The 13,400-nt window shown below is 37.1% G+C and overlaps 1 protein-coding gene across 4 annotated transcripts in view; it reads left to right on the plus strand.

Annotated features, from left to right (window-relative positions):
* CEP350 (centrosomal protein 350) overlaps positions 1-13,400 on the plus strand; it is a 155,182-nt gene that overhangs the window by 84,503 nt on the left and 57,279 nt on the right. For all 4 annotated transcript variants that reach the window (XM_047703679.1, XM_047703678.1, XM_047703680.1 and 1 more), the window contains exons 22-25: positions 5,332-5,501; positions 8,539-8,735; positions 9,333-9,517; positions 10,017-10,104. In XM_047703679.1, the coding sequence (XP_047559635.1) occupies positions 5,332-5,501; positions 8,539-8,735; positions 9,333-9,517; positions 10,017-10,104 (640 nt within the window). The remainder of the gene's footprint in view (positions 1-5,331; positions 5,502-8,538; positions 8,736-9,332; positions 9,518-10,016; positions 10,105-13,400) is intronic.

Here is a 13,400-nt window from a genome sequence, read left to right on the forward strand (position 1 = left end):
CCACCTGTGCCACCCAGTAATAAATCCCACTTGGTTGTGGTGTGTAATCCTTTTAATGTACTTTTGGATCCTATTGGCTAGCATCTTGGTGAGAATTTTGGCATCCTCATTCATCAGGGATTTTGGTCTGTAATTCTCCTTTTTGGGGGGGTCTTTGTCTGGTTTGGGGATCAACGTAGTGCTGGCCTCAAAGAGTTGGGAAGTTTTCCTTCCATTTCTGTTGTTTGAATAGAAGAATAGGTATTAATTCTTCTTTAAATGTTTGGTAGAGTTCCCCTGGGAAGCCTTCAGGCCCTGGACTCTTATTTGTTGGGAGATTTTTGATTATTGCTTCTATCTCATTGCTGGTTATGGGTCTGTTGAGGTTTTTTCTTTCTTCTTGTTTCAGTTTTGGTAGTTTATATGTCTTTAGGGATGCAGCCATTTCTTCCAGATTGCCTAATTTGTTGGCATGTAATTGCTTATAGTATGTTCTTATTTCTTAATTGTTTGTTCTTAACTGTTCTTAATTGTTTGTGTTTCTTCGGTGTGGGTTGTGATCTCTCCTCTTTCATTCATGATTTTATTTATTTGAGTCCTTTCTCTTTTTTATAAGTCTGACTAAGGTTTTTTTCAATTTTATTAATTCTTTCAAAGAATCAGCTCCTGCTTTCATTGATCTGTTCTCCTGTTCTTTTGGTTTCTATTTCATTGGTTTCTGCTCTAATCTTTATTAATTCTTTTTCCTGCTGGACTTAAGCTTTATTTGCTGTTCTTTCTCCAGCTCCATTAGGTGTAAGGGTAGGTTGTATATTTGAGACTTTTCTTGTTTCTTGAGAAAGGCTTGTATTGCTATATACTTCCCTCTTAGGACCACCTTTGCTAAAAAAAATTGTTAATTTCCTGGTTGACCCACTCATTCTTTTTTTTTTTTTTTAACCCATTCATTCTTTAGTAGGATGCTCTTCAGCCTCCACATGTTTGAGTTCTTTCCAAATTTCCTCTTGTGATTAAGTTCCAGTTTCAAAGCATTGTGGTCTGAAAATATGCAAAGAATGATCTCAGTCTTCTGGTACATGTTGAGACCTGATTTGTGACCCGGTATGTGATCTTTTCTGGAGAATGTTCCATGTTTACTCAAGAAGAATGTATATTCTGTTGCTTTAGGATGGAATCCTTGGAATATTATCTATGAAGTCCATCTGGTCCAGTGTGTCATTCAAGGCCCTTGTTTCCTTGTTGATCTTCTACTTAGATGATCTGAGTAGAGTGTTAAATTCCCCTACTATTACTGTATTATTACTGATGTATTTCTTTTTGTTATAAATTGGTTTATATAATTGGCTGCTCCTATGTTAGAGGCATAAATATTTACAATTGTTAGATTTTCTTATTGGATAGACCCTTTAATTATAATATAGTGTCCTTATGCATCTTTTATTACAGTCTTTGGTTTAAAACTAATTTGTCTGATATAAGGATTGCTACCCTAGCTTTCTTTTGATGTCCGTTAGCATGATACATGGTTTTCCAGCTCCTCACTTTCAATCTGGAGGTGTCCTTGAGTCTAAAATGAGTCTCTCATTGACACATATTGATGGGTTTTGCTTTTTTAGCCAGTCTGATACCCTATGTCTTTTTTTAAAAAATATTTTATTTATTTATTTGACAGAGAGAGAGATCACAAGTAGGCAGAGAGGCAGGCAGAGAGAGGGGGGGAAGCAGGCTTCCCGCCAAGCAGAGAGCCCGACGCGGGGCTCGATCCCAGGACCCCGAGATCATAACCCTGGCCGAAGGCAGAGGCCCAACCCACTGAGCCACTCAGGCGCCCCCCCATGTCTTTTGATTGGAGCATTTAGCCCCTTTACAGTGTAACTATTGAAAGATATGAATTTAGTGCCATTGTCTTACCTGTAAAATCACTGTTTCTGTATATTTTCTTTGTTCCTTTCTGGTTATGTTACTTTTGGGCTCTCTCTTCACTTAAAGTATCTCCTTTAATATTTCTTGCAGGGCTGGTTTAGTGATCACAAAATCTTTAAGTTTCTGTTTGTTCTGGAAGCTTTTTATCTCTCCTATTTTGAATGACAGCCTTAACGGATTAAGTATTCTTAGCTGCATATTTTTCTCATTTAGCACCCTGAGTTTATCACGCCAGACCTTTCTGTCCTGCCAGGTCTCTGTGGATAGGGCTGCTTCCAGTCAAATACCTACCCTTGTAGGTAACGAACCTCTTGTTCTGAGCTGCTTTCAGAATTTTCTCTTTTTCTCTGAGATTTGCAAGTTTCACTATTATATGTTGAGGTGTTGACCTTTTTTATTGATTTTGAGGGGGATTCTCATGTGCCTCCTAAACTTGAATGCCTTTTTCCTTCCCCAGATTAGGGACGTTCTGTGCTCTAGTTTGCTCTGGTATACCTTTTGTCCCACTCTCTCTCTTTCCTCTTCTTCTGGAATCCCAATTATTCTGATGCTGTTTTGCTTATCACTTATGTCTCAAATTCTCCCCTTGTGATCGAATAGTTGTTTATCTCTCTTTTTCTCAGCTTCTTTATTCTCCATCATTTTGTCTTCTATATTACTATTTCTCTCTTCTAATTCATCCTAGCAGTTAGAGCCTCCATTTTTTTTTATAAAGGTTTTATTTATTTGACAGACAGATCATAAGTAGGCAGAGAGGCAGGCAGGGAGAGGAAGGGAAGCAGGCTCCCCGCTGAGCAGAGAGCCCGACGTGGGGCTCGATCCCAGGACCCTGGGATCACGACCTGAGCCAAAGGCAGAGGCTTTAACCCATTGAGCCACCCAGGCACACTGAGCCACCCAGGCGCCCTGAGCCTCCATTTTTTATTGCATCTCATTAATAGTCTTTTCTGTTTCAACTTGATTAGATTTTAGTTCTTTTATTTCTCCAGGTAGGGATTCTCTAGTGTTCTCTATGCTCTTTTTAAGCCCAGCTCATATCTTTATAATTGTTATTCTGAACTCCCAGTTCCAACATCTTACTTATATCCATACTGATTAGGTCCCTGGAATTCAGTACTGCCTCTTGTTCTCTTTTTTGAGGGGAGTTTTTCTGTCTTATCATTCTTGCAGAAAGTGGTTGCTTTTCTGTTTGTGGACTTGTAGCTATTCTTTTCTTAGATCTTCAGTTGAATTCGCAGGTATTCAGAATGATTTAATAGCTACCTACCTGAATTCCTGGGACCAGACAAAACTAAGGTCTCTTACTCCTTTGCCATCATGGACTTCTCCAAGATATACCTTCTTTCTAGAACTTCCCCACTCTATTTCATTTAATTTACTTTTACTCCCCTACACGAGTCAGTGTTACCCTTAGTCTGCTTTAGATATCCCTTCTGTGTTCTCCCATAGCACTCCATATATAACTGTTTGAGCCTTTACCACCTTCTGTCTCTTGTTGCTTTACTTGTCAGTTATGGAGTACACTAGAAATTCTTTGAGGTCTTCATTTTCATCACCCCAAAAAGAACGCCCATACCCATTAGTCATTTCTTTTGCTCTCTCTTCTCCAGCTTCTGGCAACCACTAGTCTACCTTGTATATCTGTTCTCTGTGGATTTGTCTCTTTTGGACATTTCATGTAAATGGCATCATACAATGTGTGGTCCTTTGTGACTGGTTCTTTGACTTAGTATAAGGTTTTTAAGGTTTATCTATCACATATTAGTATATTATTCCTTTATATGGCCAAATAATATTCTCTTGTATGGATATCCCACATTTTATTTACCATCAGTGAATAGAAATTGGATTGCTTCTATTTTTTTACTATTATGAATAGTGCTGCTACATACCTGTATATACAAGTTTTTGTGTGGACATACATTTTCATTTCTTTTGGGTATACACTTAGAAGAGAGATTGCTTGGTCATAAAATAACTCTGTTTAACTTTTTGGAAATAGCTGCTCCACTTCACATTCCCACTAAAAATTTAATTTTTTTTTACATCCTCACCAACATTTGTTATTGTCTCTCTTTTTTACTACAGCCATCCTAGTGAGGACCATACTATACTGCTATCCCCAGAACTTAGCAAAATACCTAGCATGCAATAGGCAGTTCACTACATGTTTACTGAGTGAATGAGTGGCACATAATTGCTAAGTAGAGTAATTGAGCACTTTACAGAAATGATACTTGAACTGAGTCTTATTAAATCAGGGAGGCAGAACAGTCTTAAATAGGTAGGCAGGGAAGGAAAGGCATTTCAGAAGAGGACATAGCTTATGGAGAGGATCTTAAGACATGGCTTGTAATTGGCTCTGTCTCTTTCTATGTGTATTTAAATGAATGAATAAACTAAGGAAAGCAAAGGGGGAGGAAGGAAAACACTGACCTTATATACAACTAATGAATCGTTGAATACTGTATTGAAAACTAATGGTGTACTATATGTTGGCTAACTGAACACAATAAAAAAAAAGAAAAAAAGAAAACAAATTCACTAAGCATTTGGAAATTTGAGGCTAACTAAAGTCAGGGGAAGACAGAACTAGTTGATACAGATTTAAGGCTCAATCTGAATGATAGTAGTTGAAATTACAGAGATACATAAGATTGCCAAGGGACAGTATGTAGCAAAAAAGAGAAAGGGACCAACAACAAAACTCTGGGAATCACCATCGTTTTAAGGAAAGCCAGGAAAATTCAAAGGACATGAAAGAAACAGAAAAACTGTTTCAGGAGGTAGAAAAGCTGGTGAGGTAGAAAGGAGTGTAAGAAAGAAAAGTCTTTTTCTTAACATTTAATTTTGATATAATTTCAAGCTTACAAAAATATTGCAAGAATAATACAGGTTCCTAAATATTTTTTATCCACATTATACTGATATTAACATTTTACTACATTTGCTTTAGCTAGTGGAGCTTTTAAAGAAGGAGGTAGAGATCAAGACCATATAATATTGCAGAAAAATTATCCATTGGATTTGGGAATTCAAGTTTAGGTTGAGTTTGAAAGAAGGATTATAGTAGAGTAGTTGGAATTAAGCTGATTGTGATTAATTGTGATGTTGATGAAAAGTAAGGAAGTTCAAACAGCCAAATAGAGAGGCCCCTTTTCCTTGATTTTGATTTTAAGATGAAAGGAAAAGGGGAAGTGATAGCCTGGGATTAATGCTTGCTTTTCATGACTATTTAAGAGTGAAGCCATTCTCTTTTCTACAACAGTTTCTTCTCAGATCTCTGCCCACTTTGCATTTTATGTTTTATGTTACTTTTCATCATTTCATATCTTGATTATGAAGCACATTCCCCTTGCCAAATAAATTTACTTTGAATTTCCGAACCTTATCACTTTTTTTGTTTGTTTCTATAATATCTATAAACAGAAGTAGTAGTGGTAGCAGCCGTCAAGAAAGCCCTTCAGTTCCATCTTCTAAGGAAAATGAGAGGAAACTTCATGGTGAAAAGATGGAGAGTTCTATTGATGAACAGGTTCAGACTGCTGTAGATGATTCTCTGCGAAGTGACAGTGTGCCGTCTCTTCCTGATGAGAAAGGTAATGTTTCTTGCATGTGTATGTATAGTTACTTATTTGGGGAGGCTTCCAGAACCCTTTGAGATATTTGTCACTGAGCTAGTTAGACCATGGTAGTGTGTGTGTGTTTGTGTATCTGAATCTGATATTAAGTGTATCTAGGTGAAACTATTTCAAAGCTATAACGACTTCATAATGACAACTTCCACATAATGAGAGAAATAAAGGATACAGGAAAACAAAGAATTATCTGTTAATTTTCTCCTACAGGATGAATTTAATCTCTGTAAAATTTTATCTTAATAATAGTGCTTGTAATTAAAATAGTAAAATAGTGAAGACAAATTTATTGAAAGTGTCTTTGAGTCTCAGGATAGTAACCATCCGTGACTTAATGTTGTTCTCAAGCTGTTTGCCATGGTGCCTGGCTCCAATAACTGCAGATTTATCACTGTCAAGTGACTAATCTGAAATGTCATGAGCTATGACTTTTTGATATATTTCATTTCTTTAAACAATATAAAATTAAATTACTTGAACTTCTACTTCTGACCACAATGGAGGAACAGGACCAGATTTACCCTCCCTCCTAAAACAAATATCAGACAAAACATATGAAATAACTATTTTTAAGACATTGAACATCAGGCAGTGAATGCTATTGATTCATGCGCGATGAAAAGCAGATGAGGTGCACTGTGACTGCTCCAGCTTACTTCCTGAAGGCAGTCTCTAGGCTGCATGCCATGGAGCCCAGTAGTCTTCCCTCATGGAAGAAGTGAAGTTAGGGGTCTGGAGAGCTAAGGCAACTAAAGTCCACAGGACAACCAAGAGCCAAAGAAACGACACCATTTTAAAAACCTGTATGTAGGAGAAAAGCCAACTCATCTTTTGTTTAGCAGTGACTTCTTAGAACACAACAATGGAACTACAGTCTCTGAAAAAGAAAAATTGATAAGCTATGCTTGTTTAAATTAAAAAACTGCTCTGTGAGAAACACTGTTAAGAGAGTTGAAAAGAGAATCCAGAGACTGTTAGAAATATTTGTAAATCACATAAGGACTTATATCCAGAATTATATAAAGGACCCCTAAGACTCAACAACAAGAAAATCATCAACCCTATTTAAAAATGTGCATAAGATCTCAACAGACACTTCATTAAAGGAACTATGCAAATGGCAAGTAGATTTAGGAAGGGTGTTCAATATCATGAGTTAGGGAAATGAAGAGTCAAATCACAATGATGTACTACAACAGACCTGTTAGAACGGCTAAAATCCAAAAAGCTGACAACCAAGTGGCGACGGTAAAGATGCAGAGCAACGGGAACTTGAATTCGTTGCTGATGAGAATGCAGAATGGTGCAGCTGCTTTGTAAGACATTTTCAGTGTCTTATAATAATCCATCAATCACATGCCTAGGCAAACGAATTGAAAACTTAGATCCTCACAAAAGCCTATACACTAATGTCCATAGCACCGTTTTTCATTATTGCTAACAACTAGAAGCCACCAAATGTCTTACGAAGAGAATGGATAAGCAAACTGGTTCATCTGTACAGTGGAATACTATTCAGTGATTAAAAGGAACAAGCTATTGATTCATGCAACGTAACAGATGAATTTTAAGTGAATTTTACTAAGCAAAAGAAGCAAGCTGCAAAAGGCTACATAGTGTACACAATCAGACTCAAGATTTAGGATATATTACCCCCCACATTTTCCCATGACCCTTTGCATTCAACTGCCCTCCCTCAGGACAGCCCCAAGCACCCCCTGATGGGCTTTCTGTACTTGGAGTTTCACTTTGCCTATTCGAAAATAATGTAACTGGAATCATACAGTATGTGTTTTTTGAGTCTGATTTCTTTTATTAAACACTGTGTTCTAATTGGTAAATGAGCTTTTCACAGGGGTACAGGTAAACAGTTCTTACATATGTATTGGGGTTGAACAAATAAGTAAATTGATGTTGTTTGGTAAGAGCCAGGTTTCTCGGTGGAGAAGGATATTAGACACACAAGAAAGGAAGACTGAAATGAACCCTGTGGTGCTGGTTTAGAGTCAGTGACATCAGTCTGAATCCATCTTTGGATGGATGGATGGATACAGGAACTACTGTGTGTGTGTGTTTGTACATTGGTTAGTATACATGCATACTTCATCTAGCTCTGGCCAATGACAGAGGGAAGAAACCATGATGCTCTAGTAGTAACAAGAGTGACCCAGTGCCAGGGTGCCTGCGTGGCTCAGTCGGTTAAGTATCTGCCTTTGGCTCAGGCCATGATCCCAGGGTCCTAGGATCAAGCCCTGCATCAGGCTCCCTCCTTGGCTGAGAGCCTGCTTTTCCTTCTCCCTCTGACCCTCCACACCTTGCTCGTGCTCTCTCTCTCACTCTGGTCTTTCTCTCTCAAATAAATAAATAAAATCTTAAAAAAAAAAAAAAAGAATAACCAGTATCCATAATTGTGGTTTCTAAATACTCTCTAATGAAAGAAATTAGATGAGAGCTCTTTGGAGAAATGACTGATTCTAAGACTGGACAGGGAAAACACAAAATGAACCTGGAATGTCTTATAGTACTGGAAGGTAAGCCTGTCCAAATAAGAAAAGGATTGGAGGTGAGGAGTGCATGTCAAAGGCACACAAGAGCCATCATGTTTTAAATTACCATGGTATTGATGAATTCTAAAAAAATTTTAATATGCATTTCTTTGCTAATAATGTTAAACTTTTTTTTTTACTTTATTTTGACCATTCATATTCTCTTTGTGATGCATTTGATCATGACTATTTCTCATTTTTCTATAGGATTATTAGTTTTCTAATTGGTTTGTTAGAGCTGTTTATATATAGTGTATTACACTTTTACCATGTATCTTGTACTCATATTTTTGGATAGTTCAGTGAATTTTTATTGCCATGCCTATTAATTGTTAGCCATCAATTCCCTGAATTTATTAGATTGTCCCATAACAGAGACAGCAAGGGCTATTAATGAATACTTACTGAAAACCATTACAATGATAAAATCTACTTGTTCCAAATTCTTTTAGATTCTACTTCTATTGCAACAGAATATTCCCTGAAATTCGATGAATCTATGACAGAAGATGAAATAGAAGAAAAATCATTTCGATCTTTACTACCTTCTGAGAGTCATCGCAGGTTTAACATGGAAAAGAAGAGAGGCCATCATGATGACTCTGATGATGAAACCTCTCCAGAAAAGACAACACTGTCTTCTGCCAAGGTGTGCTTCAGTTTACTTGTGATTACTTCATAAAGAGCTGTGGATATGTTCTCTCAAAGATAGGACCATACGTTTTGTGCTTGAACTCAGGTGTCATCTACCAGAATGATTTTCCTAAGATAGCAATTTTATAGCTAAACTAATTTTTGCTATAGAATCTGGCTTTGCTTCCTTTACAAAGTACAACATAGACTTACTCCTTGGAGTAATGGAGAAGGCCTTTCAGGATTAGAGCCAGTGTTATGTCTCTAATGTTTCATTTGCTTCACTCTTACAACATTTTATTCCGTTTTAAAAGTCCATATCACCTTGCTCAGTTGTTAGCCTTCTGGGCAACAGGGGCAGTTCTTACCCAACCTTGTACCCCTGGGACAATACCTGGCTTATGTAGTGGCTTCTTAAAACTTCATTGGCTGAAGAAATTAGCTGATGAGTGTTACTCCCTCTCATGTGCCTTTTTTGAAGCAAGTTCTCTGACATGGTCAGCATCCCTTTTTTATACATATATTTTATAAGTACATGCCTCTTTTAACAAAATTAATTTTAAGTTCCAAAGGCTTAGGTAATGATAAACTTGAAATAAAATCTCCACTTTAGGAGCTGAGCATGCCATTCTCAGGAGGACAAGATAGTTTTTCTAAATTTACTATGGAGATGGTTCGACAGTATATGAAAGAAGAGGAAATGAGGGCGGCTCACCAGTCTTCCCTCTTGCGTCTCCGTGAGAAGGCCTTGAAGGAGAAAACTAAGGCTGAATTAGCCTGGCTAGAGCATCAGAAAAAGTAAGTTGTTTCAGTGAACATAGTTTTCGCTTTCCAATTTCTTCTTCTATCCAAGGAAATGCTTTGTCTTTAAAGCTGTTTTTGTTTCTTCATTTAGTTTAATTTCACCAATCCCATTTCTTTTTTTTTTTTTTTCCACCAATCCAGTTTCTTAACCTAGAAATATGGCAGTCGTCTTTGAATCCTGTTGCTGTTCAGACCTCCTTCTCATAACATTCTCTTTGCATTTCTTTTTTATCACCTGACTCTCATATTACTATTTATACTTAATTACTTTACCGTGTTGTAAATTTCTCAAAGCAATTGTATCTTCAAAGGACACAGTCTAGAGTTTGCATATATTATATGTGCAATAAAATATTTGATGGGGTAGGCTTTGCTGCATGTTTTCCATGTTTGAAAATGTTAAATTGTTTCAGAGACTTTTCAGTGGTAGAGAATTCTTGATATTATAATAGAAATTTAATCAACTCTTTGTCTCAATGTGAAATATTTGTAGACATCTACGAGACAAAGGAGAAGATGATAAAATGCCCCCACTTCGGAAGAAACAGCGTGGTTTGCTTTTAAGGTTGCAGCAAGAGAAGGTATGTTAGAAGAAAAACAGTCTTTAAGAGAATTTCTCCTAAGGCAAGTTAGATGGTGGAATCTATTATTTTGCCTGACCTCTTTTTCTTATTATCACCTTAAGTGTGATTTATGTGATATTTGCCACTGTCTTTGCCTATACTACAGTAGTTACAGAGATTGCTTTCTTGGTAGTCTGCTATATTTCTAATTTGAGTCACTACTAACTTAATATAATGTAGAGTTGAACCTGCCTTCCTTTGTTAAATAGTGTGAAATGCATATTTAAAAACTAGTTATTTGCAAATGAGTCTCTTTGGATTAATTTTTTAGTCAGTATTTTTCCCAAATAGATTTTTAGGACATACTCATTACAAATTGATGAATATTTTGGCTGAGTGAACTTAAACACCTCAGGTTGGAATCTGGGAGAGGTAACATGGTTTAGTGGTTAAGAATTCAAGCTCCAGAATCAGATTGCCAGGGTTAAAATCCTAAATCTACCAATTATTATTTTCATAATCTTGGACAAGTTACCTGATTTCTCTGTGCCTCAGTTTCTCTCTAAACCAAGGATAATAATGATAACATACTTTGTCGGATTTTTGGAAAGAATAAATTAGTTAATACATATAATAAATTTACAGTAGATTTTGGCACAGTGGTAAATGCTCAATGAATGTTAGCTGTTATCTAAATTCTAGCTTTGTCACTTACAGCTGTGTAATATAATGGTCAAGTTTAAGTAACTCTCTGAGACTTAATTTCCTCACCTGTAGGAGTAAGATAATACTTCATATGGTGGTTATGAGGATTAAAATGAGGTAACGTGTAAAATGTTTTCACAGTGCCTAGTAAGTATTCAGTGGATTCTAGTTTTCTTTTCCTTTATTGATCTCATGCAAGCTACTGACCCCTATGTTGGATGATCTGTGGGAATATAATCATTTAAGTTATAGATTGGATTATTGCTCAAGTAGTTTTGTTTTGTTTTAATATACGTTCACCCCAAGGAAACATCACTGATTGTATGAACTTTAAAAATTTGGAATTTGGGGGGCACCTGGGTGGTTCAGTTGATCAAACATCTGACTCTTGATTTTGGCTCAGTTCATGATCTCAGGGATGTGAGATCCAGCCCTGCATCTGTCTCCACTCAACGTGCAGTACAGAGTTTGCTCGTGATTCTCTCCCTTGACCTTTGCCCTTCCCTCTCCTCTCTCACTCTCTCATAATAATTTTTAAAAAATAAAATAGAAATTTGGAATTTTTTCAAAGAAGTTGTATCTTTTTTATCCAGGAAAATTGGTTTCAAAATAACTTAAAAATTTCTTAGTTAAAATAAGTAACTTTTTACATTACAATAGCTTTCTGTTTGTAAAGTAGACTAAAAGCTAGATTTACCAGTATTTTTTCTCATTCTCATTTTTTCTCATTCTCATTTTCTCAAGTGTGGTTGTGTTTTCACTTATTTATTTATTTATTTAAAGAGAGAGCGAGCAAAGAGGGGCTGGTGAGGGGATGGGAGTGGAGAGGGGAGGTAGAATCTTAAACAGGCTCTGTTTCAGTTGTGGAGCCCAATATGGGGCTTGATCTCATGATCCTGATATCATGACCTGAGCCAAAATTAAGAGTCCCATGCTTACCTCACTGAGCCACCCAGGCACCCCATGTTTTCACTTTTCTTGATAATGTGCTTTGAAGAACAAACCTTTGGATTTTGATGAATCTAATATTTTTCTGCATGACTGCTACAGATATTTACTACAGTAAATATCTTAGTACATACATCCTTCCCCGCCGGTGATTTTATTTCTGTAGGGTCACTTCCCAGGGGTAGAGAGTTAGATCAGAGTGGTTTTTGCACATTTATTTAAAAAAATATTCTGAAGTACTATAGGGGTATCTGGGTGGCTTGGTTGGTTGGGTGGCCAACTCTTGATTTTGGCTCAGGTCATGATCTCAGTGTCCTGGGATCGAGCCCCACATCAGACTCTGCTCAGCAGGGAGCCTCCTTGAGGATTCTCTCTCTCTCTCTCTCTATCCTTACTCCTGTCCCCTCCCCAGCTCACATGCTCATTCACTGTCTCTCTAAAATAAAGAAATAAATCTTTAAAAATAATTTATGAGAATGGTAGCATACTGTACATACTCTTTTGCATCTTGCTTTTCTATAAAAACCAGTATTACGATTTTTGATAAAGATCTACTGCTGTAACTATTCAATACGATAGTCACAGTTCCATAGCCATTTAAATTAAAAGTAAAATTAAAATTTCAGTTTCTCAGTTGCACTAGCCATGTTTTAAGTATCAAAAACTATATGCGACTCGTAACTACTGTATTGGAGAGCAAAAATACAGAATGTTAATAATTTCAGAAATCTCTGTTGAACAGTGCTGATATCTAATGCATTCATTTCCTGCAGTGTTGTACTTGCTTGCAGGAATATGCTTTGTTTTATCTATTCTCTTAATGAAAGGATTAAGCTGTTTCCATTTTCCCCTGTGTATGTGTGAGAACTTCTCAACTATATACAAAGACACAGAACTGCGGACTCACAGACTGTATGTGTTGTCAACATGACCAGATACAGTCAAACTGCTCCAAAGTGGTTACACCAGTCACCACTCCTACAGGTACACAGACCTTAGGTGACAAAACTGGAGACTTAAAAGGCTTCCAACTCAGTCTCCCCCTCAAACCATTTGCCTGTTCTTAAGCAGCACAGACAGAAGGCTAAGGAGCTACATACCAGAAACCTCTCAGCAGCAAAGGAGATATCCCCACAGTCTTTCATGCTGGTTTACCTGGTTTTCAACTGAAATTCCTGGAAGATTACAACCTAGGGTCGATGAGAAGCAGGAGGAGACTGAGGCCTACCAACTTTGCAACCCAATACTAATCCAGCTTAGTTCCATTAGGAACTGTGACTATCGTATTGAATAGTTACAGCAGTAGATCTTTATCAAAAATCGTAATACTGGTTTTTATAGAAAAGCAAGATGCAAAAGAGTATGTACAGTATGCTACCATTCTCATAAATTATTTTTAAAGATTTATTTCTTTATTTTAGAGAGACAGTGAATGAGCATGTGAGCTGGGGAGGGGACAGGAGTAAGGATAGAGAGAGAGAGAGAGAGAATCCTCAAGGAGGCTCCCTGCTGAGCAGAGTCTGATGTGGGGCTCGATCCCAGGACACTGAGATCATGACCTGAGCCAAAATCAAGAGTTGGCCACCCAACCAACCAAGCCACCCAGATACCCCTATAGTACTTCAGAATATTTTTTTAAATAAATGTGCAAAAACCACTCT

Source organism: Lutra lutra, chromosome 15 (genome assembly GCF_902655055.1).
Source record: "Lutra lutra chromosome 15, mLutLut1.2, whole genome shotgun sequence".
Lineage (NCBI taxonomy): Eukaryota > Metazoa > Chordata > Mammalia > Carnivora > Mustelidae > Lutra > Lutra lutra.